The sequence below is a fragment of the Enoplosus armatus genome, chromosome 5 (genome assembly GCF_043641665.1).
Source record: "Enoplosus armatus isolate fEnoArm2 chromosome 5, fEnoArm2.hap1, whole genome shotgun sequence".
Taxonomy (NCBI): Eukaryota; Metazoa; Chordata; class Actinopteri; order Centrarchiformes; family Enoplosidae; genus Enoplosus; species Enoplosus armatus.
Window position 1 is genome coordinate 10,165,777 of NC_092184.1, and position 25,993 is coordinate 10,191,769.

The 25,993-nt window shown below is 40.3% G+C and overlaps 2 protein-coding genes across 2 annotated transcripts in view; both read left to right on the plus strand.

Annotated features, from left to right (window-relative positions):
* Window positions 1–2,520: 2,520 nt before the first annotated feature.
* nek8 (NIMA-related kinase 8) lies at window positions 2,521–14,040 on the plus strand. The gene is made up of 15 exons (XM_070906431.1): window positions 2,521–2,567; window positions 3,933–4,138; window positions 5,190–5,422; window positions 5,525–5,656; window positions 6,136–6,344; window positions 6,469–6,548; window positions 6,651–6,835; window positions 7,474–7,621; window positions 8,147–8,223; window positions 9,146–9,263; window positions 9,403–9,553; window positions 10,005–10,168; window positions 10,535–10,687; window positions 11,886–12,044; window positions 14,012–14,040. The coding sequence occupies exons 1-15, from the start codon at window positions 2,521–2,523 to the stop codon at window positions 14,038–14,040; spliced, it is 2,091 nt and encodes a 696-aa protein (XP_070762532.1).
* Window positions 14,041–17,004: 2,964 nt separating this feature from the next.
* Window positions 17,005–25,993, plus strand: part of traf4a (tnf receptor-associated factor 4a) — a 36,652-nt gene continuing 27,663 nt past the window's right edge. Inside the window, exon 1 of the mRNA XM_070905656.1 lies at window positions 17,005–17,351. Within this exon, the coding sequence (XP_070761757.1) occupies window positions 17,209–17,351 (143 nt within the window). The 5' untranslated portion in view covers window positions 17,005–17,208. The remainder of the gene's footprint in view (window positions 17,352–25,993) is intronic.

The following is a 25,993-nucleotide window of genomic DNA, read 5'->3' on the forward strand; positions in this document are numbered from 1 at the left end:
TCAGTGGCCCCCATTTCTTCATCAAACCACTTGGGGGCATCTCTCTCCAAAAACCTCCAGGAAGACCCACCTCTCTGGGGGTGTGATTGTTGAGATGTGCTTGAAAATTCCCTGTGATCAATAAGACCGCAATTCCTTTCATAAAGCGATTACCAAACAGTCACGTTACACAGCACTCCAGTTATCATTTAAATGTGTTTAATTATACGTGTAGTTATGTGTCTGAGAGAGAGAGAGAGAGAGAGAGAGAGAGAGAGAGAGAGAGAGAGAGAGGACTGAATATGTGTTATCAGTGTTGGAGTGGTCTTTTACTTTTCATGAAACTTCAGAATCAGAATCAGAAACTTCAAGCATGAAACATAAACCCTATAATTAATCTTCTTATATCCATTGAGTACAGGGCTTTCTGTAATAAAACACCCTGCGGTTACAGAGAGAAATGTAATTTAATACCAGTACTTGTGTTTCCTGGTTGTGTCACAGTGGTTATTCTATTGTAGTGTGAGAGTGTTTTGCTCTCATAGTTTTATGACAGAAACCCGTAATTCCTCACAGCTTCAGGTTTCCATGAAAACAGCTCAGGATTTCTGACAGCAGATGCAAAAAGGTTCCACACTGTGGTAGCTGCTGCCGTTGTTGTTGTTGCACCCAGGCCACAGCAAACTGTCTGTTGAGCTGTTGAGAAGGTCCCCCAATATCATATCATGTGATGTGATTGAGTTGCAAATCTTTGTGCCTGGTTCCATATTGATCTCCAGGTGATTTTTCTTTCCCCTGAGGACTGTTGAGAAACAGCTACACTGCGGAGACTCGGCAAGCAGCCAATAGAGAGGAAATCTAGGGGTCAATTGATTTCCAGCGAGTGCATCGTAAATAGCAAAACAAAAATAGGTCTGTCTTGATCAGAGGAAGATTCACTTTCATTCTTGGGCAGTAAAATGGCACTTTTCCATTGTAGGGTCTAGAGAAGTGTGGGTTAGTAGTACTTCATAAAATGTCTTTTATTTTAATACTTTATTGACATTGATTAAATTGATTGATTATGTCCATACTGTGTTCGTAATCCCCAATTCGTCATGTTTCGTAAACAATTACAAGGTGCTTTACAAAATACAAACATAAAAGAGGCACATCAAGTGAACAGTGAAAAACTTAAATAGCAAGAAAAAAGAACCAATAAAATACCAATATATACACAAATATGCACATAAATATGTTCACACATATACACTATATACACATATAAATAAATGCACACATCTTAGTGACGTAAAATAAAATGATAAGAAACAAAAATGTTAAAAGTGGGTTTTCAGAAGCAATTTAAAATCTTTGAGATAATAATACTTTTGACAGTTGGTTGATCATAAATCAGCACATACGGCATTTTGACTTGTGATAGTATGAAAAGCACAGGTGTTACTAAATCTAACGATTCAGCCTTTATGAAATGTATTATTTACACTTATGCCTACTTGTGCCTTTTCTACAGTGAAATGTCATAATGTCAAAGGCCTATCTGTTAAAGGTGAGAGAAAGTCATCGCTGTGATGAAACAACCTCACCCACAACTTCCTGTCATGTCTTGAGAAATCTCCAAAGATTAATGGCTCCTCGGGCACAGGTTCATACCTGGGGTTTAACATCAGTTTCACTATCCTACACAACGCATTCCTGGTCACTGACTGCTGCATCTGAAGACAGATCTCCTGCTGACAGAAGACAGGCCAAATATGTCACCAAGCTGGTCTGAGGAGTGGCGTATATACTGCAAGACTCCTTTAGGTGCTCCTTTGTTGAGATATTATATCCCTGAGAAAGAGCAAACTATTGTTTGTTAAACCACCTACTCACCTATCTTCCCTTCTCCTAACTTCATTTAAAAAACTGCAAATTGTAGAGAGAAGGTTAAATTACACGAAGATCAGTGATTGTGGTGATATATCATTATTTCAGATTGATGATAATAGTGGGGGTATGTACTTCAGCACAACACAGGCTTTGTCACAGCACAAAGCATTTATTATCCCCATCGTGGCAGAGAGGGGAAACAGTACTCATGCAGCCTCCTTCCTGCTTGTCTCAGACAAGGGGAGGGCGCTGTATAATCACCAGGCGTCTGGATGTAAGACAGTAGCTGAAGTCCATGCTCAAGACGAGAGTATTTCTCACTGCCCCACTGTCTCCATTTCAGTTTTCATTTCACTTAATTCGTTTCCTGTTAGACAAGAGATTTTTGACATATGATGTGCTGAATCTACTGTAACAAAAGCACTGTAAGAATTGATGGCTGAATACCATTTAGCTGCTTCAGTTTTCAGGCTCACTGTCACACTGGCTAAATCCCTTCCCGTGTGACTGAAAACATGTATTAAATGTGTGTCACCAATAGTACTCCTTATTGTAACTTTACTTGTGCGTCCGTTTAGTTTGGCGTGTCTTTGCCTTTTTGTTCCTCGTAGCTTCCTGTAGTGCTGGGGACGGGTTGCCTGGAGACGGCGGAAACGTTTGGGAGCAGCGATGGAGAAGTATGAGAAAATCAAAGTTGTTGGAAGAGGAGCTTTCGGGTAAACTAAACTAACTTAAGGTTTACCTCAACTTCGTAGCTGATTTGTGTCACACACATCTGTCATCCTGTTGTATTTTTGAAAATGCGGCGTTAAAATGGCGTGAGTTAAGAAAGCTAGAAGTCAGTTTTTCACCCAAAAATGTAACGGGATGCGTCTAATGTGCGTTGTCCTCAAAAGAAGACTTGTCTAGAAAAGCAACGGGGCGTTGAAGTTTGTATAAAAAGGTTACTTAAAAAGCATATTGAGGCTAGTTGTGTGCTAAATCTTAATACCAAATCCACTCTGGCTTCCTGATTTATAAACAAACTTTGTAGGTTTTGTCAGTTACAGTTTGTGTGGCTTTTCTTTTCAAAAGTTGTTTTGGACATTTTAGCTAGGCTAACGTTAGTTATAACTTATAGGTAACGTTAGCTAGTTATTGCACTCATCTGAGCTATTGCATTCACATCACTTTGAATTACTAGTGGCTATACCCATTTGAAAGTTGTTATTTAAGGATAGTGAGTTGCTTTAAAATGTCTGCAAAGTGAGACATGAGATTACATTAAACAATATACTGGAATTGGATTTATCCTTAAGCAATGTATTATCTACTAAATATTTAGTAGAGGTGCAAAGTCATACAGTAAGGTATATTCATTCAGTACTGTACTGTTAACTGTACATCTTTAATGTGCCATATATTTATATACTACAACATTTCAGAGGGTACTTTTGTACTTTCTATACAACAAAATGTATTTGAAGTTATACCAGTTACTTTTAAAATGTTATACTAAACATTCATCAGGTGCACTCATAACATAGCTTATGATTTTGAATGAGCCTATGTGTAAATCTATATTTTCATACATTACATCTTTATCTCTCTTAACTCATCTCTCTCTGAACTTTATCTCTGCCAAATGATGTGTAGTGATTGTTTTTGAAAATCATTGTCTGGCTGGTCTTGGACTTCCAGAGGGAAACACACACTACCTTTCCTTACACCAAATCACAAAACCAGCTGTGTGTGGAATTGTTACGAATGGAATTAGATACGACACTGAAATACAGTACTGTAGGTCTTAAAAGTCACGCAACAATAATAAAGCACTGTGATAGGAGACACTCAGTATTTGCATTTCAGTGCAAATACGTTTACCTAAGTAAATGACACAAGAGCTTTTACACCAGTGATTCACAGTCATACTCATCCACTTATCATTTGTGTCATCAAATCATACAAAATGCTTGTTTGTCAACAACAAAACTAGTGCCAATGCTCAGCTGCTGGCACACCAGATCAGTGTCAAAACCTTACTATATTGTTTATGGAACAAAATATGCATTTCATTTTTCTTCATTTTCCTCCCCTGTCAGGATCGTTCACCTGTGCCGCAGGCGCAGCGATGGGGCCTTTGTCATCCTGAAGGAGATCCCAGTGGAGCAGATGTCACGAGACGAACGCCTGGCAGCTCAGAACGAGTGTCAGGTCTTGAAACTGCTCAACCATCCAAATATCATAGAGTACTATGAGAACTTTCTGGAAGACAAGGCCCTCATGATAGCTATGGAGTATGCACCAGGTAAGCTTACTATCTTACTAATATCTTATTACATGACCCTCTTTTGTTCATTGTCTAACGGTTCACTTTTCCCATGGTTTAAGCGCTGTAGGGCTCCATACCTTTTCTAGTTCCCATGTCAGGCCTGTGAATGCCAAATGAGAACATCTAAAATCAGTCTGTGTGGTGGTGCTTTCAGGGACAATGTGATCATGTAACTTTTCTGTAATATTAAAAGGTATAATGTAAAAAAAATAGATTGCCATCAATTAGTCCAAAATTCGGCAGCAGAGCCAGTATTCAGCCTGAACCTTTAGCCATTCCTGTGTTCACCAAAAACAATAAACCAAGACTAAACCTTTGCTGTCAAGGCTGCTAAAGGTCTGGACTCTTTCTGAATTACATTTTTTCTTATCCTTGCGGCCTGTTGGTTCGCTTGATTTGCAGGTGGTGCAGCCATGAAATACAAAGGTATCCCATATATCCCATAACAGCTTTTTAAGATATTTTTTCTCTCATTGCTTTGTCTTAATCATTTTGTCATTATCATGCCATGTTGTTATCATCATCCTACTGTTGTTGAACTAGTTAAGTTTGGTTTAGGTAAGTCTTGTACTTTATTGTGTCATCCTTTACATTTACATACCTCAGAATCTCAACCAAACAAAACTAAATGAAAGTTTACGTGTTACATGTCGGACGTTTCTAAAAAGGTTTTCTGACGTTTTCCTGTTCCCTGACATCAAGGCAAATCACTGATGGAGTGTGTAAAGTTTAGTTTTAGTTTAAGTTCTGACCTTGAAGAAGGAATCGCTTATTAGGTTTGGATCCAAATATTCTGAGGCACACTGCTTCATTGCAGCAGATAAAAAGATACATATTTATTTACACCAGACCCCATTCCCTTTTTTATATTAACATTTGACTTGTGCAACAAGAGCACCTTCTGTGTTGTTAAATCCATCGCTCATTGGCTTTGAAATCATCATCTCACTGTTGAACAGTACAGTGAATAGTACGTGAACAGAAATCATGTACTATTTATTCTCTTCTCAATGTTTTCTTTATGCAGGTGGAACCTTGGCTGATTACATACAGAAGCGGTGTAACTCTCTGCTGGACGAGGACACCATCCTTCACTTCTTTGTGCAGATCTTACTTGCCCTGTACCACGTCCACAACAAACTTATCTTGCACAGAGACCTCAAGACACAGAATATTCTTCTTGACAAGCACCAGATGATCGTCAAAATTGGTGATTTTGGCATCTCCAAAATCCTTGTCAGCAAGAGCAAAGCTTACACGGTGTGTTGATTTGCCTTTGGTATCACTTCAGCAACATACATATCCTGATATGGTAAATCCTAACATGTAGCACAAATCAATGCCTCCTTTTTCACTCTGCAGGTGGTCGGGACCCCGTGCTACATCTCCCCAGAGCTGTGTGAGGGAAAGCCATATAACCAGAAGAGTGACATCTGGGCTTTGGGCTGTGTGCTCTATGAGCTAGCGAGCCTTAAGAGAGCCTTCGAGGCTGCTGTACATGAAACTTTCTTTACAAAAATCCCTCGCTTACTTGGATGTAGTAATTCAAATAATGCAATACTGTTAACTTTTGAAATATTATTCCTCCAATTGAAAGTATAATGCATAATATATTTCAGTGTAAAAAGGGAATGAAACCATCCTAACAACCATCAGAGCTACAATGTGTACACCATGGGAGATGGATTCTTACAGTTTCTCAGAATGTTTAATATGAAGACCCCAGGTTGTCCTGCGTTTAACTCTCAAGCAGATTGCTGGGGCTTTTGATTTTAACACAGATCAATAATTCACAAAATCTGGCACTTGAATCTTTCTTCACTACAAATTCCGAGTGAAATGTGAATGTGAAAATCGTATTCCTTTGGCAGGGATTTTTGGGAAGGGGATTAGGGATTTTTCACATATTTATAATTCATTTTGTAATTTTACTCTATAAGGCTTTAATTTAGCTTGTTTCATTTGGCTTTCAGAATCTACCCGCCCTCGTTCTGAAGATCATGAGCGGAACATTTGCTCCAATTTCAGACCGGTACAGCCCCGAACTCCGACAGCTCATCCTCAACATGCTCAATCTGGATCCGTCCAAACGGCCTCAACTCAATGAAATTATGGCTCTTCCCGTATGCATTAGGCCGCTGCTTAATCTCTACACTGATATAGGCAATGTCAAAATGCGCAGGTAGTGCCTTAATGCATCACTAATGACTAGACAGACGAAGATGAAGATTTCCTATATTTTGTATAATGTGTTCTTTCTTCTTCTATTATTCTATGAAAAAAACAATTCTTGTGACTTTTTCCAGGATTGAGAAACCACTGTCTACTGTGCAGACTGGTCCTCAAGGTAGACCAGGAGGGAGAGTTCCTACCAACAGGTCCAGAGGTCAGGCACATAATACCGTTATGTGACAACAGAACTAGCTGTACCTGGTTGATCAAAGTACTTTCATTATAAATTTGAGTGTAATTTCTTGGGCTTAAACAGATGGATCAGTCGGTTTAGGATCAGGGAAGCTGCATTCCCTCCCGCTGTCCTCGGTGTATACGTGGGGAAGTGGAATCTCCGCGCCTCTCCGCCTGCCGATGCTCAACACTGAGGTGCTTCAAGTGTCTCTGGGCCGCACTCAGAAGATGGGGGTGACCAAGTCAGGCCGTCTGATTACATGGGAGGTCTGTGTAAACCCTTACATTGTTTAAATGTTTTGTTTACAAAGCTGCTTTTATAATTTCCTGAAGTAATGCATTAAAAAGAAAAAATCCTCCCTATAGGAAGGAACAGCTGTGATCTACTCTGCACTCCTGTGTCAACTTTTTGACGTACAAGGATGTATGTTTTCTTGTTCACACAGATAACTAGCCAAGTACAGTTCAGCGGTAACAAAAAATATCAATAATAAAAATCGGCTTTTGGTGTAGGCCCTTCAGAGAGCTTTTTGTAGACCACTTTAGGGGGAAAATCCAGTGTTGAAGAGGCAGAGATAGCAAATACTACACCAGCAGTTGCCTCAGTGAACACCAATTTGATGAAAACAACATGTTTGGATGGATTTTCTGGATTCTAGGAAACTCTAGAGTTAAATGAGGCTGGCTGGGGATTATGGGTAATTAATAATAAAATAACTTCTGGAAGCATTGAACATCACAGATTGATGGTTCCTAATGGTTTATCAGAGGGTGGATTTTCTCTTTAACATTTTTAGTTACTTATGTTTTCCAGGAAATAATTACATTCTCACTCTTTTGCCCTCATTAAGACCATTTAATCATCTCTCTGCTCATTACAGACTAATAATCTTTTATTGACACAGGCGCCATCAGTGGGGTCTGGTGAGGCCAGTCTGCCCGGTGTGGTGGAGCAGATGCAGCCTCAGTTCATTTCACGTTTCCTTGAGGGTCAGTCTGGAGTCACCATCAAGTCTGTGTCCTGCGGGGATCTTTTTACCACCTGCATGACAGGTCGGTGAGCTTTTCCGCTTTGTATAACCAATCAGAGACATCACATCCATGCCCAGTCAGCCTAGCAGGAGGCTCTGCTAAGGGAAATCAATGTTGATTCTCTGTGTTCTGCCCTCACACACTGCACCACATGGCTGTGAAACACTGAGACAGCGTTTGAACGTACATATGAAAGTGTGGATACAGTCAGCTCTTTTCCCAGACTTGATCAGATAATGTGGATAAAACAAACCTCTCCATGCTTCCCTCGCAGTTTGGATGTAGTTTCTCTTGAGCTCACACTGTGGTGCTCTGTTAGTCAGTGTGCTTTAAGAGGCTGTTGTCAGTCTGTCCAGTATTGCAAAGTAGATAACACAGGATTCCTCTCAGCTCAGTGGCCTCTCTTTCATCACTTTTCACTGTAGTGATGCAGATTAGTGTTTCCTAGGTATAGATTAGAAGCATTCTTTTGGTCTACATAAGAATACACCTACAATCATCAACTAATAGAGTCTTTAATCCCTTCCTTTTATTTTCAATTTGCAGACAGGGGCATTATCATGACGTTTGGAAGTGGGAGCAACGGCTGTCTAGGACACGGTAACTTCAATGATGTAACACAGGTACGTGTCCACCATTCAAAGGAAAATATCTGAATGTCGCTCTCATATTAAATGCACTCTCACTTTCCAGTTTATGAGATACACCGAACTAAAACTAATGCGGTCTAATACAACAGTCCTGCAATACGTTCTACTGGTGTTTCTAATGATTTGTTCACCTTATTTGTATCAATGAGGCAAACTATTAGAAACACCTCACAGTGTAATGCAATAGAGTTAAACAGCACCACCAACTGTATCCTCCACATAAAGTTGAATCAACACCTCTCTAAAAAAGAGTCAACAAAAACTGAACATTATAACCTTCATGAACACAGGATTTATTACAGGTCCGCAATATTAGTCCCTACTTACAGTGATTTGTGATTTACAGTGTGTGATTCTAAGTCACACCACCATCTGGATCTCGTTCAATTGAAAACATCAACATCTTTGTTAATCCAATACAATGTGCATTAATACATTTAAGTGTCGTCCAAAGTTTGGATTTACTTACTGGGGATTTTTACTTGATTCTACATGTGTTTATGAAGCCGATACTGTGAATCTCACACAGTTCCTGTGAGGAAATGGTCACAAACATGCCTTAAGATTCGAAAAAAGCAAAACGTTGACAAACATTGTAGAACAAAACATTCATTAAAAAGACTTTTCTGGTCCCTATAAATTAGTTTTGGCATTTATCCTTTATTGGACAGCTGATGGTAGAGAGGCGGACAAGAAACGGGGAGAGAGTGGTATGACATGCAACAAAGGTCCCTGACTTGAATTGAACCAGGGATGTTGCAGTTATATTGTCTACCTGTGTATATATTATATTTCGAATTGAAGACTGGGTTTCCAGGACGCCACGTCCCTACTATAAACATTACAATGTTGACATTTCTTTTCTCTCTCTCTCTCTCTCCATTTTTGCACTCAGCCCAAGATAGTTGAGGCGCTCCTCGGCTACGAGCTGGTTCAGGTGTCGTGTGGTGCTTCCCACGTACTCGCTGTGACCAACGAAAGAGAAGTATTTGCCTGGGGAAGAGGAGACAATGGTATAATAAATTAACCAGCTGTTTTTCAAACTCAATCTTGGTGTTCATCTTTTGGTGTTTGTTTGTATGTGGCTGATTTATGACAGCAGCATCTCAGCACTGATTGTTGGGTCCTTGTTTCTGTTTATCTGTCTGGAAGGTCGCCTCGGGCTAGGCACCCAAGACACCCACAACTCTCCACAGCAGGTGTGTTTACCTGTGGAATTTGAGGCCCAGAGGGTGGTGTGTGGAGTTGACTGCTCCATGATTATCAGCACCCAGTACAGCATTGTGGCATGTGGAAGCAACAGGTAGTTACTATATTTTTCCACCTAAACTATGGCCATTAGTCTCAGTAAACATGTCACTGACTGACCTGAGCATCTCCTTTCACATTTAATGAGAAGACATAGCCACAGTTTTCCATAAAGGATACGTTTTGATGCATTTTGTGAAAGTTATCTTTTATTTTTAACACCAAAAAAATTGACTTATGCTCGGTCATGTGGGGTGGTGAAAGATGAAAGGAGATGCTATGGTGCACAGGGATACTTGCCTGGTGTGGAACCTGTGAGACAGCATTCTCAGAAAATGACAAACACTTGTTTTGTCAATTGTTAATTCATTTCAGGTCAGCAGCTACCTGCACCAGACAAGGAAGCAGGAATAAAAAATATTGAAGACTTTTGTGATAAACATACATTGTATATTGAAGGATTCCTCTGTTGTCCTACGTTGATTTTGTTGTTTTGTTGTGGTCAGGTTCAACAAGCTCGGGCTGGATAAAATAACAGCTGGAGAGGAACCGAATCCCTTGAATCAGGTGGAAGAAGTCACTTCTTACACTGCTGTCCAATCAGCCCCTCTCAACAGTGAGAAGATTGTCTACATTGACATTGGGACAGCCCATTCTGTTGCTGTTACAGGTAAAATATTTTCCCATTATTAATCAATGAAATCACATTTTTGTGGCAGACTTGTTTTACTTGTATCCATTTCTGTGTGACTGCCTCCATAGTGAAGTAAGGGAAGGTCATTGTCTCATTTAGCGCTAGCCAAACTAGTTTGCAGCACCAGATAAAGTGAAAGGCTGCTCGGAAAGATGACTTCCAACCTGTTCAACTTCTTCACTTAAGCTAAACAAACATGTGACAAATAGAAGTGCAGTCTTGTTTTTACAACACATCTGGCATAAATGAGGTTGCAAATAGTCAAACATGTCCCCATTTATTGTGTCAGTCTTAACAGTGATATTTTTAAAAATGACATCTTTTCACATTTCCCTTGTCCAGAAAGAGGTCAGTGTTTTACCTTCGGCAGCAACCAGCATGGCCAGATGGGCTGCAGTTCCCGTCGTAGCAGCCGTGTGCCATACCCGGTGCCCGGGCTGCAGGGCATCACCGTGGCTGCCTGTGGAGACGCTTTCACCTTAGCTATTGGATCTGGTGAGTAGAAGTGATTATATATATTAGATCTTGACCTCTGTTTTTAAAGTGCCTGCTCACCTCCACACATGTCTTAAGTTATTTTAACTAATGAGACTCTACTTAGGTTGAAGATGGGCTGGCACATACGTGAACTAATTAGTTAATTAATACAACCATTTATTGGCATTTAATTGCCATTAACCTCACACTCACTGCAGCCAAGCAGCATCTCTTCTTCTCTGTTGCTTGGATTATTTCACCATGCAGTTATAAAATAAGAATATAAACTAACAGCAATTCCTGAATGAGAGGCCAATCCCACCACCTCTCTCAAACCGTTGAAAACTGTTACACGAGCCATGTTGTCTGGTAATTATACCTGGTAGACAAATAATAAACATGACGTGAATTTTATGGTTTTCCATGGTTGCTATTCTGCAGCTGATTTGAGATTACAGAGTTTCCAACAAGCACTTGTGTACAAAGGAAGCATTTTCAAAAATATCTCACTTAAAAAAACTTGCTTAGAGATATGTTTGAGAACAACAGGGTTCATCTCAGCTCTGAGTTGAAACAACATTGTTCAGATATCTGTGGTTTAGCTGCTTTGGTTGAAAAGAGGATTCTGGCATACTGCATTTTAATGAGAGTTTCAAACGGTCCCTGCGAGCAACTATGTGACCACACAACAGCAGCGTAACTTTAACTCGAAAACAAAGTGGATTAAATGCTCACTGTGATGGATTTAGTTACTCTAACAAGTTTCAAGTCTCTGCAAGTTTATTTTAATGTCAAACTGAAATGAATTGAAAGTTGTGTAATGTAAACTATACAGGGTTTTTAGCTAATGGGCTAAACATACAAAACCATTGGTATGGTTCTTTAAACATGTGGGTTCACAGATCGGTAACAGATGTGTGTGTATGTGTTTGTGCTTGTGTGTCTGTAAGTGTGTGTTTTGCTCTAACAGCTGAGGGTAAAATGGTAAAATGTCACATTGTGCCAGCGATTGGCTCCCTGGGGAGACAGCCAGCAGTGCCAGCCATGCCTGCAGCTTTTCTTTGTTGAGGGAAGTCTTTGTTCAGCTTTGACTTCCTTCAGATAGAGCCATTATGCTGCTGCTGCAGCAGAGTCAGAGCTGTCAGTTAAAGATTTGTGTGGATTAATGCATCCTGAGGTTTGCGGTGACCGGCTCCTTCTTCTCCCACTTCTACAGAAGGGGAGGTGTACACCTGGGGAAAGGGGGCCCGCGGCCGCCTCGGAAGAAAAGAGGAGGATTCTGGGATACCGAAGGCGGTGCAGCTCGACGAGAGTCACCCATTCGCGGTGACATCAGTGGCTTGTTGTCATGGCAACACTCTGCTGGCAGTGAAACGTAATATTTCGCTTATTACCCCTTTGTTAACAAACACTGTGAGGCGTTGGGACGTGGTGAAATCTGACTGAAAGAGTGCTAATCCCCAGACGAAAGACAGGCTGAACTTGAGACAAGCTTCTCTTGATAACGTTGACACAGACACACGTTTTTCCATGCAGACTTGTGAAAGGAATCATTTGTAAGTTTGGAAGCTCACTGGGTAAAGATTCGACCACAGCTTTGTTTCATACATCTTTAAAGATTTTCCAGTCTCAGACGCTATGTTTTCAGCAACAAACTAGCTCGTTTCAGCCCTGCAAACTCGATCTGAACGTTTCCATCTGCATGCCAAAAGTAATAATTCAGTCCAATTATACATTGTGGCTATTGATTTTAGACTCAACTGAAAAGCACGGCCATAGACCTCCTACTGAGATCAGACTACAGCAGTTTGTACGTCTTTCTCCCAACAAAGCCACAGATTCTAATGAAAACTGAAAAACACTGAAAGTGGGATTAAATCATCCCTCTACACTCCAAATTGAAAATAGCTGCTGATTTAGAGAAGATTAAACTGCATCACAGTTTAATAAGTAACAGAGATGTTGGTAAGCCTCGCTATAGGCCACAGGGATGCTGTTTAAATGTTCCTTTGACCTGCACCATGTGACACGGCTCTGTTATACTACACCTTATTAGAACAGTGTTGATATATGTTTGCATGTACAATATATACGTTTTTTATGAAGATTACAGCATCAGAAAGCAGTGTATGATGATTTTATTAAAGAATTAAATGCATACTGTATCATAAATGGACAGGCAGGAAAAGTCATGTATTTGAACACAATAGAAACTGTGGAGCTTCTACTGTTTTAGTTACTGAGTCTCCCTCTGTATGCAGGGCTTATTTAAAGTTTAATAACTAACCAACACAATCATAGTTATGTTGTGAGGCTCTTTGACTCCAGTGTGTCTGTGAGGTCTTTTTCCTGCACAGTCAGATGTTTTGTGAGGACAGCAGACTTTTGTCTCTAGTGAGATTCAGGTGTCACTGTTCACATGAAACCAACATTGATATTTTTATTTAAAAGAGATATTGAACATCTTGAAATCTGACTACTTTTATAGGTAGATAGTTTTAAGTATGTGTCCACATTTGTATTCTTGGCGATGAGCATCTAAAACGTAGTTAAGATAGTCATTGGACACTGAAACTCTTCACCACATTTATTCAAAGCCAGAGAATTAACAATTCATGTACTACGTAAGTGAGTTTGCAAACAAATACAAGAAATGTACAGGTTTTGCAGGTGTAACTGTACAATCTGTACAAAACACATGCACTTCTCTCTTGTCCCGGTGCTGAGTCCAAAAAACTGTAATGTAACTGTGATTTCTGTCTGTCAAGGACTCTGTTGAACACTTTAAATTTTATTACTTTAGAAAAAGAAAGTACAATGTTTTGATCCCAAATTTAAAAACAGAACACACATTAGATCTACATAAATTTTAAAGGGAGCTTTTAACAGTGTGGCGTGTCCTCTGCCGGCAGAGAGCATCCTCTTTCATACTGGTAGTAGAAGATGACAAGCTTGTATTGATCTTTAGTTAACCATCAGCCACTATCGGCCTCATTACTACTACAAGAGAAGTCATGTGCTGACGTTTATGGCTGATTAGTTTCATTATTGATTCACCTGCTGATTCTTTTTTCCCAATGAACTGAATAATTGTTGTGTCTAACAAACATCAGGAAATAGTGACAGTCTCCTGTCATCATTTTCCAGAGCCCAAGATGGCTTCTTCAAATTCCTCGTTTTATCCGACCATCAGTCCAAATCCCAAACATATTCAGTTAACAATCATATTGAGAGGATGGAACCAGTAAATGTTTGGCATTTTCTGTCAATCAACTAATCTGTGGCTTGTGCTTTCAGCTGCCCTGACTTGTTACTATTGTCCCTTTCTCCCTCTTGTTTCAGCTTTGCTTGAGGAACCTGTCCCGAGATGATTTTGTCCTGAAAACGAACCCACTCAGTGTTCGTCATGAAGCCTGGTGGTGTCATGAGGTGAAGGACAGCTTCCTCTGAATAACTCCTCCCAGAGGCCCATCTGTGCTGCGGCTCAAAGATTCCCTTTCATACTGCAGCTGCGGCCTCAGACTTTCACTTGGTCTTCCTCTCCATCTAGTTGTTTTCTTTCTTTTTTCTCCAGGAATGAATGTTTGATTCATTCTGTGGTTTAATATCAATCATCAGAGCACAGAAAAGGTCAGAACCTGTGTGTTTCTGCAGGTGTATCTCACAACAGGTGAGTTACAGGAATGTTGCAAAAGTGTTTCTGAAGCCGGATTACAGGAAGTCATTAGGCAGCTTTCATGCGGTGAGCCATTGTCCTCTCTCACATGCACGGTTAGCATGATAAAGGCCAGTAAAAGTCAAACTGGTTTGAGCTCTCTTAAGCCACTGGTGAATGAGATGATACGATTCAAAGAAACGAAAAGAATGAAAGCCACTTGTGTGTTTAGTTACTCATCAGACAAATGAACCAAACACACTCATCTCGATCACGTCGTCAGTGGTCACATTGTGCTTTATTGGATTAGTCCTCAAGCCGGATAACGATGTGTTGTTCAGGGTTCAACTGAACAACGTCTTTAAGACTTAATGACTGTGTCCGAATTCGCTCCCTCGTTCACTCACTAATTTCTATATAATGAACACCAGTTTTTTCTACAACGAGCAGTAAGTTGAGATAACAGACACGTAGAATCATCTACATTTTGCTTTATCGTGTATCAATAGTGACAAATGGCATTGTATTAGCAGAGAGGAGTGTACATACCATGTTTTTGTTTTATAAACTAAGTGCTCCATGTGGTAAAAATAGGGAGTGATTTCAGACACAGCCTTTGTATTTTGGAAGATTCTGTGTTGTAACTCACTGAAATGTGTATAATATTTAAAATCAGATGATATATGTTGTATAATTATTAGGCTATTATTATTAATCGATTGTTATGTATTGTGCAAACTGTATTCTTGGGAAGACTGTTGAGACAAGAAAACAGCTTGAAAACTGTTCGAAGTACTCTGATCTTTTACTTAACTAAAAGTAGTAATACCACTGTGTAGAAATACTCTGTTACAAGTAAAAGTCCTGCATTCAAAATTAGTATTTAGTATGTATGTATATATATATTTCATTATCAGTATTAGCATCAAAATGTACATAAAGTAACAAAAGTAAATGTACTCATTATGCAGAATGGCCCATTTCAGAATAATGTATATTATTGAATTATAATTATTGAAGGTGGAGCTAACTACTTTATATACAGCCGGGAAGCTTAATCTATAATAATACATGATGTATTTGTTCATTATATTTTGTATTGATAATCTGGATCTGCAAAGTAACTAGTAACTTAAGCTTCCAAATAAATGTAGTGAAGTAAAAAGTACCATATCATGGAAATACCGTATTTGGGTACAGTATTGATTAAATGTTCCCTCCACCACTGGTGCCACGGAGGAAAATCTTTGTAGTACATAATGTATTTTTTGAGTGTTGTCATTATTATTATATATGTTGACATTTTCTAGTGTTTAAGCTTTTATTGTGTTGATAAACAAAAACACTAAAAGAATGATCTTCACAGGCGCACAGCATAAAACCACTCCTGTGATGAACCTCATGTGAGAAGATGGTTTCACAGTGAAAAGTGCTTGAGGAAGAGATGCTGAAGTCTTCAGACAGAGAATCTGTTACATCTCACATCTCTCTGCTTTTTCAGAGAACATGATGTTTGTAGTGTCTGGAATCAAAACATTAAACATCTGTTAAACATCATGACCGGGAAGGTTGTCTTTAAAATAAAACAAGTTGTTTTATCACCTGATTGCATTAATCTGTGTAGTTCTCACAGAGCTGTTATCAGTATTATAATTATTATTATATTTGTTGTTATTGTGTAGATTAATATGCCTTTTTTTTTTTCTCCCAATGTATTCATCAAGACTAATAAGAAATCACCTATATTTCAAAATATAATTACATTTTAGCGGTAATTATTCCTTATTTAAGATGTGTTCATACCTTTTCTGAGGACGTGGATCGTTTACCATTGTTGTCTTGTATGATGATGTAATGATGATGTAATCCGGTGGCAACACAGCAGGTGGAAAATGATCTGAATATGTGGATGTGCTCCGTTATCTTTACTGTCATGAAACGATGTCCTGTTTGTTTTGGGGTTGTTGTTTTTTTAAATGAGTACAACAATGTAAGTCAGGTTTTATTTGTTTTTATCATGTATAAAGGAAACATTTTAACATGAATACATAAATGACTAAATTTCTGTTTTCTGTCTGCCTGCTCCACCACCAGAGGGCACCTGCCACCTCTGACTCCACTGTAGGCTTCTGTATTAGGCCATTTTTTATATGAATTTGACTTAAACCTTATCAACAAAACCTTCCTCACCTCTGTTCCTTACTAATTATGACTATACTTGTTTAATATTTTCAAAATCATGACCAGTTTGCATGTACTCACCAAGGTATATGGGTTTGTAGAAGCCAAATACATGATAAATATTGAATATGAACAAGGAAGACAGTGTATTTCATTAGAGGCCGCTGCAGCCACACAAAAAGCCCAATTAAAGCTCCATAAAGAGAGATCAGAGGGATAAAATGGTGCGAACAGTGTTTCGGCTTCTTGACTCCTCCTGCGTGGAGGAGGAGGCGGGGCTCGGTGCACCTAAACAGACGGAGGGGTTATGCATTGTGCTCAGTGTGTCAGTGCTGCATCCAGTGAGGAGAGACAGAGCGGACACAGGGCCACACACGGCCACGTTAACCCCGAGCTGTAAACCCGCACACGGAGCACGGATCTGATCGTGTCTGCAGCCTCTTCCCGGACGCGGTAGTCTCGCTCTTTTGTTGCCATCAGTCGCCGGGCTGCAGGAGGACAAAGCTGGGGAGGACTCGCCTCCTTGAAGCCCGATCGGTCGGTGGCGGACGGAAGGGACGTGATATGAACCCCTCATCCGCTTAAACGGCAGTGCAGCTTAAATAGCCCCGTTTTCAGGGGGGTGTAAGGAGGATCACAAGAGGACATTTATACCTTTTAACCTGCAGCCGAAGGCCGAGAAATATCGACGGAACCTGTAGCGATGCCCGGGTTTGATTACAAGTTTCTAGAAAAGCCAAAGAGACGGTTCCAGTGTCCGCTCTGCAGCAAGGCGATGCGGGAACCGGTCCAAGTGTCTACCTGTGGACATCGGTTCTGTGACACCTGTCTGCAAGAATTCCTCAGGTACGGTGTGTGTGTATGTGTGTGTGTGTGTGTGTGTGTGTTCAGGAGGAGATCCACCTCTCTGCAGGCGATACTGGATACGACAGTACAGCCTTGTCTAGTTTCGGTCGAGCAACAGTAAATAAAGGATGTGTAGGTGTGTCCTCCTCACCTTTCCTCAGCAGGGTTTTATTTGTTTTTTTTAAATATATTATTCCTCTGCACAATGACTAAGACAGTGCACGAGGCCTGGTAAACAGCGCCTGGACCGAACTGCCCTCCTTGTAGTTGCAGGTGTGTTTCTCCTCTCCACATATGCCAGGATGTAATGCATTCACGAGCCACTGTGTCAACACAAAAACACAGACTGGGGGTGCTGCTTCTCAGGTAGAGGATGTTTGCATCGTTCTGACAAAGGCGATGGTTTACATCATCCATGAGTCCAAAAACATTTTTAGTTAGTTATTTTGTGCTTTTGCAGATTAAGTCTATTTTTTATTAATTCAATCTTTAGGGTGAAGTGATTTAGTGTAAATATCTGTCATGTTTTGGGGGTGTCTGTGTCCTGCAGAGGGCTCCTGCCTCTCCATCCTGTCTGTGTTTTTGCCCCAGGGATGGCTGGGTCTGCATGGGTCGAGGATGATGAGGTTAAGGGTGTGTGTGTGTGTGTGTGTGTGTGTGTGTGTGTGTGTGTGTCGGGCAGTTTGCCCCCCTCACCTCCTAATCCTGTGAACATTGAAGTCTGTGTTAAGACTTGTAGAAAGAAAGTCTTTGTTGCATCTTTAGGTGAACTGTACTGTCCCAAAACAGTCACTAATGATCACAGATCACTGAAAGGAAACTCACAGAATCTCAGTTTTAATACCGAAGACAACTTACCTGTAAATCATGAACTTCTCTGCCGGCCTGATACACTGTGCGTGTCACCTTGTCATTAAGTGAACTTGTATTAGATGGAGCCAGAGTGGCTGTTGTTTTATCTCTCTGTGGAGTCAATCACACTGTTCTCCATGTGCAGAAGAGCTCTATGTTGATATTCTGTACTTGGACGTGAATAATATGTGCTTTTATCGAAATTTGAAGATAAATGAGTCACGTGTTGCTTCTTGTTTATCTAGAATCAAAATATCTTTAGTTGCACAGTTGGTAAGTGTTGTTCTTCTCCTGGTAGATTCAAACATGTTCAGGAGGAAAACAGATGAAAGTGTTTTCTTTTGCACAGTACAAACTAGGGCAGCAGCTAATGATTATTTTCATTATTGATTATCCTGTTGATTATCTCCCTAAGTTAGGTTTGGGTTATTTTGTCGATAAAGGTGACACGAGTTTTGTCAGACCAGCAAGATGTTGAGTTTACAATCACATAAGACAGCAAACACTCACATTGGAGAACCAGAGAACGTCAGCACATTACGCAAACAATTACTTGTCAATCAAAATAGTTGCTGATTCATTTCCTTGTTTCAGCTGTTAGTACAAACTATGATGATTTAAGGGAGTTCATTTTTCATGAAATTGCTCAACAAAACTGTGAAATATTCTGGTGTACAGATCGTCAACATTAAAATGGTTGTTTTTAGAGCTCCAATGATTGGCTGACAAATCAAAAAATCAAGCAACAGAAAAATAATCTGCAATCGACTAATTGTTTAAGTAATTTAAGCTAAAATGTCCAAACAACTGCTGTTTTCAACCTCGAAAATATGATGATTTCCTGCCCTTTTCTGTTTTATATCTTTGCGTTTTGGACTGTTGACATTTGAAGATGAAACTGTGACTAAACGATTAATCGAATAATCAAGAAAATAATCGGCAGATTAACCAATAATGAAAATAAATTGAAATTTCCTTTCTTTGTCTCAAAAAGCCTCTTTAATTCATCCTGTGGACCTTTTTGTAGGATTGATTGGAAAATGTACATGCAGCACTCGTGGCTTGTATGAGGTCATGGTTTCTTGCAGGCTGGCTGACATGTCTGCAGGACACAATGATAAAACATGATGAATGCATATGTTGCGAATGAAAGTGGATGTTCTTTATTCACACACAGAGTAACCATGCATTTCTAGCTGAGTCATATGTAGCTGATACAGAAGAGCAGCTCGCGTTACAGATGAACACGGATGTCGACATGTTGTGTGAATCAAATCAGAGCGTGAGATGAGAGATAAAGAGAGAAAGACAAAACAGAAACTTGCTGTTTGCTCATTTTAGTTTGAGTCACTCTCTGTGGAGCCTTAAAGCTCTCAGATATAGTTAAATATAGCTTTTTAACTGTTACAGTCAGTTTTACAGCCCATAAAAATGCAGTGGTTTCTTAGCGTGCTGTATTTCTAGTGAGAAATCAACTCAATCTGACTGCTCTGCAGTTTTATTTCAGTTACAAAATTGGTCTTACTGTTATTTAACTGCAACCAGCACTGAAAAGGATCTTAAAATGTCTTCAGTTTTACTTGATGAAACTTGAAGACACCCTGAGGGAAACTCACAAGCAAATAAAACCTCTATGAAAACAACACGCTATCAGGAAAGACGAATCTCTAATCGAGTCGTGAAATATCTCCTTTAATTCGACTTTTCTCAACCTTCTGATGTCAGACAGTCTTCTAGTTGACAGGAGAGAGGTGGAGATGTGAATGCATGCTCTGAATGCATTAACAACTCTGTCGTGAGTTCCTAGTTTGCACCTTGAGTCATCAGGAAACCTCCTCTGGCTCACGAAACAGCAGCAAATTGCATCTGGTTGAAAGGCAGAGACTCAGATGAACAAAGAGAGCGAGGGAGGAACAGTGTTCGCTGCTGATCAATGAGTTTGGCCCGACGCTTTGTCTGCCTCATCCTGCCCGCCTCCACCTCCGTCCTCCAGTTTACGCTCTTTTTTTTAAAACTCCCACAGAATGACAATTCAACAAAAGTTTCCCAACTTCTGAAAGTTTTTGTTGAGTAACCGTTTATGTTTGGTCGGGATGTGAGATATGAGTATGAGTCCTCCCTGTCTGACCCGTATGTTCAGCAGTGTCTGTGAAATCAGCACACCTGAGTTCAAAAATGCCTCTTTCTAATAAGACACCCTTCATAAAGGAGTTACAGTGTGTATTATTATTGGTTAATAAGTCATTGACTAACGCTTTATGCTTTAGATTAGTTACAAATCATCAATCAGAACAACGTTTGAGTTGCCAGGCTGTGACTTTGACTGGTGAGATCGTTTGGCTGCGTATTTCTAGAAAAATCAGGACCAAAATCTATTTATTTACAACTTATCAATATTTGCAACTGTGTATATGATGAAAACACTTCATAAATGACTTATTACCATTTGTAACTGCAGACCTGATGATTAAAACTCAGACTTATTAGCACTTATAATTGCAGATATGAGCACTCAATAATAGATTATAACATTAATAACTGCATTATTACCAAGTGGAAAGGAAAAACATCTATTTCTCACAACCTGGCAACCCAAACATTGTTCTTCTAGAAAGCATGAGTAAGTGTTTTATTAACCATTAATCAGGCCATTAGTTACAACTTGTGCCTTATTAAAAATCTTACATCAGATAATCTAAAATTGTTTAAATCAGAAAATAATCCAGATAATCAAAATGTTTTTGCGTCTCGGTGTAAAAGATCACATTGCCTCCCAGTTGATTGAGAGTTCCTGGTTCACTTCTGAGGCAGAATGAAGCGTAAATAAACTTTCACATCAACGGCTGATGATGTTTCGGCAGCTCGTCCTCTCACTAACTCTGACACACAGACACAAAGCCTGCATATTCACCTCTGTAATTAACAACGTGTGCCGGTTGAGGCCAGTTTCATCGAGCGCATGCATCTTTTGTGAGGAGAGTTCAAGTTTATTGAGGCTGACAGACAGTAGTTAGCTAATGCTTCGCCCATTGTGCAACTCGCTTGATCCCTGTCCTGTAATTATTGAAGGCTGCGTAACATCCAGTCCGGGCTTGCCAGCTGAGTCTGCCCACTTTTACACTGACGGCTCTGCCGCTGTTTCCAGAGCATCGCTGCTCTGCTGCAACAGGCCAAACAAGAATGCTGCTGCATGGCATTGCTTCAATGTTCATCATCCTTTTTCAAAAAACAGTCCTGATGAAATCAAAATATTACCTTACCGGTAACACTTTACTTAAACTCCCGCCTATTTAGCATTTATAAGCATCAAATAAACAACTAATAACTGGTTTATAACACACTATAATGTAGTTTTAAGCAGGTACAAGTGTTTATTAATGTGCTAAAGAGTCTGCAGTTAAGACATATGTTCTATAACTGTGTTATACTTTATTCTTTTTTATACTTATAGTTGTTGAGAAAAACCTTAATAAATGCTTATATTTGTGTACAACTACATTCTAGTGTAAACCATTTATTACATGCTTGTATGCTGCTTATAAATGCTACTTCTCAGTCACTTCAAAGGGTGTCAAAATAAGCGTCCCTGAGAGGCACTTGAGGGACAACACATGAATTGTTCTTACTTCACCGTGTCTCAGCGCTGAAAAGAGCTGGTGTGTGCCTCCTCTGTGTCCACAGGCATGTTAGCATGTGATGCTAATGGGCTGTGTTTCCGCCCCGGGAGGAATGTGTAAATACTCTACAGCAGTCCTGGAGGCTGCCCCAGCTCCGAGGGAGAGTCATGGGGTAAAAGCAGCCCGGCCCTGCGGCCTTAACACTCGCTGCAATCAAACATGAGTCACATGCCTCAACAATTGAGTGCGTGCTGACCGGGGCAGGCCTTTGTTTTAGCAACACTGCCTCCCTAATAAAGGAGAATCAACACTTAATGGTAGGGCTTATGGCCGTGCCACACATGCCGGGTCTCATGGCTCATCAGTCCCGGGTCTACCGAGCCAGAGTAATGCCATGCAATGTGACAGTGGTGTCTCTGTGGGGATGATGCAGTGCTGTGCCACGGCCTTGACAGGGGTGTAATTGGTTTGTTCGGCTCGGGAGCTTCTTCCTACAGGCCTCCACGCAGTCGTGTAGCGCTGCTGCTGCTGACTTACCCAGAGTCACGAGGAACTCCAAAGTGGGCTAATATGAGAATTTTTCACTGCTCGATTATTCTCTGTCCAAAAGCCAGGGGAGTGTTTTTTTTTTTTTTTTTTGGGAATGGGCCGTGATTCATTTTTACTTTGACACATCCTCTGTGTGTAGTGCAGCTTCTCCTCATTGATGTAGGTGATACTCACTTTTTCTACCGCGCTCTCCCACGCTTACATAGTCTGAATGCCCTGATGCAGTCACCAGCATTATAAGCACCACAGCCCAACGCCTCTTCCCTCCTTTACTACTCCTTCCACCACCAGCAGCCGTCTGTCTTATTTGAATGTGTGGGCAGAGATATATCTGATAAGTCACCTCTTATGAAGGGTTTATAAGGTGGCTTTGTTAATGGTTCATAAATCAGTCAATGCTTCAACTAACAAATATTTTCATTGTCAATAAATAATAATTTTTCAATTCATTAAACTGTTATAAGATATCAGAAAGAAGTTATAAATGCCCATCACAATCACCTTACACTCTCACAAAAAGCCCAAAATAAATTCTTGAGATGTTTAGTTTTGATATGAAAAGAGATCTGTGTCCTGCTGGAGGATAAACACCTGCCAGAGGAATGTTTTACAACTTGGCAACCCTAAAGTGGTTTTGATTCATGTCTGATAACTGACTATAAAGCTGTAGAAAGTGATTTAAAATCAAACAGTAGATCTGAAGCGCGCTTGGCTCTGTCCACATGTGGTAATCTAAGTTATTTCGATCCTTTAAACACATGATGAATCCACTTCTGTCCATTGTGCGTGCAGCCGTGCAGAGGGATGTATAGAGGGGCACTTTGGCCGCTGTGACAGGGGCGTTTCTTAAAGGCCTAAATGGAGCTGTGTTGCATTGGTGCTCAATGTTGTGTGTAAGTCTGCCACTTGAGGCAGCTGGGGCTTTGTGTCTCAGTGGGTATCTGTATCTGAATGGGAGCAATGCCATGGATGGCTGATGAATGACTGTGTGTTCATTACCATCCCCGTCCCTCAGTCCCATCACAGAGACATTCACAGTCCCCCGCAGGTGTCCGAAAAGGCTTCACGGGCATCCTGGGTCCAGATCCGGAGAGTTCGGGGGGACTCTGCTGTCCCATCCTTCTCTGACGACAACGGTGGTCAGTGAGCTGCACACAGAGGGATGTTGTGTTTGGCTGAGTGAAAGCCCTCAGGCCTCCGCTCTGCACTTTGGGGTCTGTGAAGGCCTCTTAGAGCTGTGCACTGAGGCTGCTGTCAGCTGATGTATTTGGGGTGACGGAGCTGGAAACAGCCCAGTAAATTTTAACACATCAATGCATGGAAGGAGCCGCTCGCTCGGAGATGAGAGACACGTGCAGAGAAAGAGAAATGCTGTGAGATACAGCAGCATTTCTCTTCTTTTCTGGGAAAAGAACAGTCAGTGCTCTATACTCTAAATGTACTTACAGTCCCATGATGTACCTGTAAAGAGAGACAAACACCAGCTACTGTGAAGCCGCCCACTCTTCTCTCTAATTCTAGCAGCAGTGACTAGTTACTAAATACTCCTCAACTTTACACGTCATCACACTCATGGACTTTGACACGAATGACTGCGTGAGAAGTCACTGATCTTTAAAGTTTAACATGGATGTTTACTTCCAGCTGCTTCGGACATATTACTCTCTGAATTAGAAAAAGAGTTCCTGCAGCAAAGGCACGCTCACATTGAGCCTGTCTGAAGCATTTTATTCAAAATACGGACTTTGGCTCATGGAGTTTGGTTCAATTTAGGCATTATGACCCACGGCTGCAGCTAAAGGTCAATTTTCATTATTGTTTTATCTGCCAACAACTGTATTTCCTTAATGAATCATTTTGTCTATAAGATGTCACAAAAACAGTCTAAAAGCCCAAAGATGTTCAGTTTACAATCAGATAAAACCGAAAAGCAGAAAAGCAGCAACGTGTGTGAATGTTTCATATTTTTTGTTAAAATAATGACTGAAATGATTAATCAGTTGTCTAAAAAGTTTCTACATGTCAGCTCTAATATGAACAGTGACACTTGAACTTGGATGCACATTAAAGTAGCTGCACCAAGCTGAAAATGAAAGCCTGAGAATGTAATCCAAGCAAACAGGAAACGACCCTAAATCACAGTGTTTTTATGGGTGTAAGGAAATGGATGTTGACATTCAATAGCCAGTAATTACCCATGTTTAGAAAGGCTAGCATGAAGTTCCTTGTATGATTTGAAGTAAAGAAAACAAAGTGCAGCATTTAGCTTCTTTTTTTTAATCAAAGAACTAGTTGTAGCTTTAATGGACAAAAAGACATTTGCAGAGGAAACTTGCTCAACTTAACACTCTTGTCATTTGTGAATTAGCTCTGAAGCGTTTGTTCTTCCCAGACGGACAGATAGATAGATGTTAGCCGGCCTGTTTCGGGATAAGGTAATTGTGGCGAACCTCCTGGGAGGAAGCTGAGAGGCTTTAGAGATGCAGCTGTGATGATGACATTGCTGAGAGAAAGTGCCCTGAACATTTCACACAGCTGCAGAGGTCCCCCAACACAGAGACGATGATATTATGAGGCTCGGTATTGTGACAGCTGTGTGCGTCAACGTAAAGAAACGAGAGCGGGCACTCGTGTCGGGAGGAAACTCTCAGAAGACGGAGATGGGCACTTAGGTGGATTTTCTCATTGAGATGTTTTAGCCTCTCGTTGTGGCAGGGCAGCTCTCCACATCATCTGCCTGCTGCGAGGGGCTTTATTAGTGACACTTCAAGAGAAATTCATCGCTTTTGAAAGACTTTTATTTCTTTATTCACAAGCAAAACAGCCTTGAGAGTTCAGCCAGCTGCCACGTTAGACAAGAATACATCCTAAACGCTCCGACTTGTTCATTTCTGAACTTCGAAAGAACTGAAGTCGACTTCTACATGAATCACGACTGTTTGTCCAAATCAGTGACCACACACAGGGTCTTTTCACTGCTATGAGGTGGACTTTAGATGAAGGCAATTTGTGGTTTATAGAAAGCTGTGACTCAACGTCCACACACCTGTGAGTTCACTCACAGAGAACAACTTCAAATTACTGCAATTACTGTTTGACTTCATGTTACATGAAGAGCTGAACTCATTGTCGCAGGTGGTTTGGTTGTTGTTGTAGTTTGTGAATGAAGTGTATCTTTGGCCTTTTTTGTTTTATGTCAAAGTGAGACAAAGATTGTGAAATAGAACAGCTATATGCGTTTAGTATGTATTTTGTGTTCAGGGTGAGTATTTGAGACTTAATTTATACATTTAAAAGGTGTTTTATAATGTATGGTTTATTACAACTTAGACTTTATGTTTTTTAGCTATTGGCTATTTCTCCAGAAATCACCAAGACCTGGGGACAAGGCTACATCTCGATTTAAGTCATCTTTAAAGCAAAAGTGCCAAAACTTCACCGACTCTGACTTCTCAAATGTGCTTGTTTTCTTAAGTCCTCTAAGATTTTGGACTGTTGGTCTGACAAAACTGACATTTTTACAGCAGACAGTTTGGTTTATAATTTAACCACTCTTTGTTTTCTCTTCCAAATAAGTTTAACTTAATGTTACTTAGCCCCATTAAAACTTCTTTTTAGCTATGC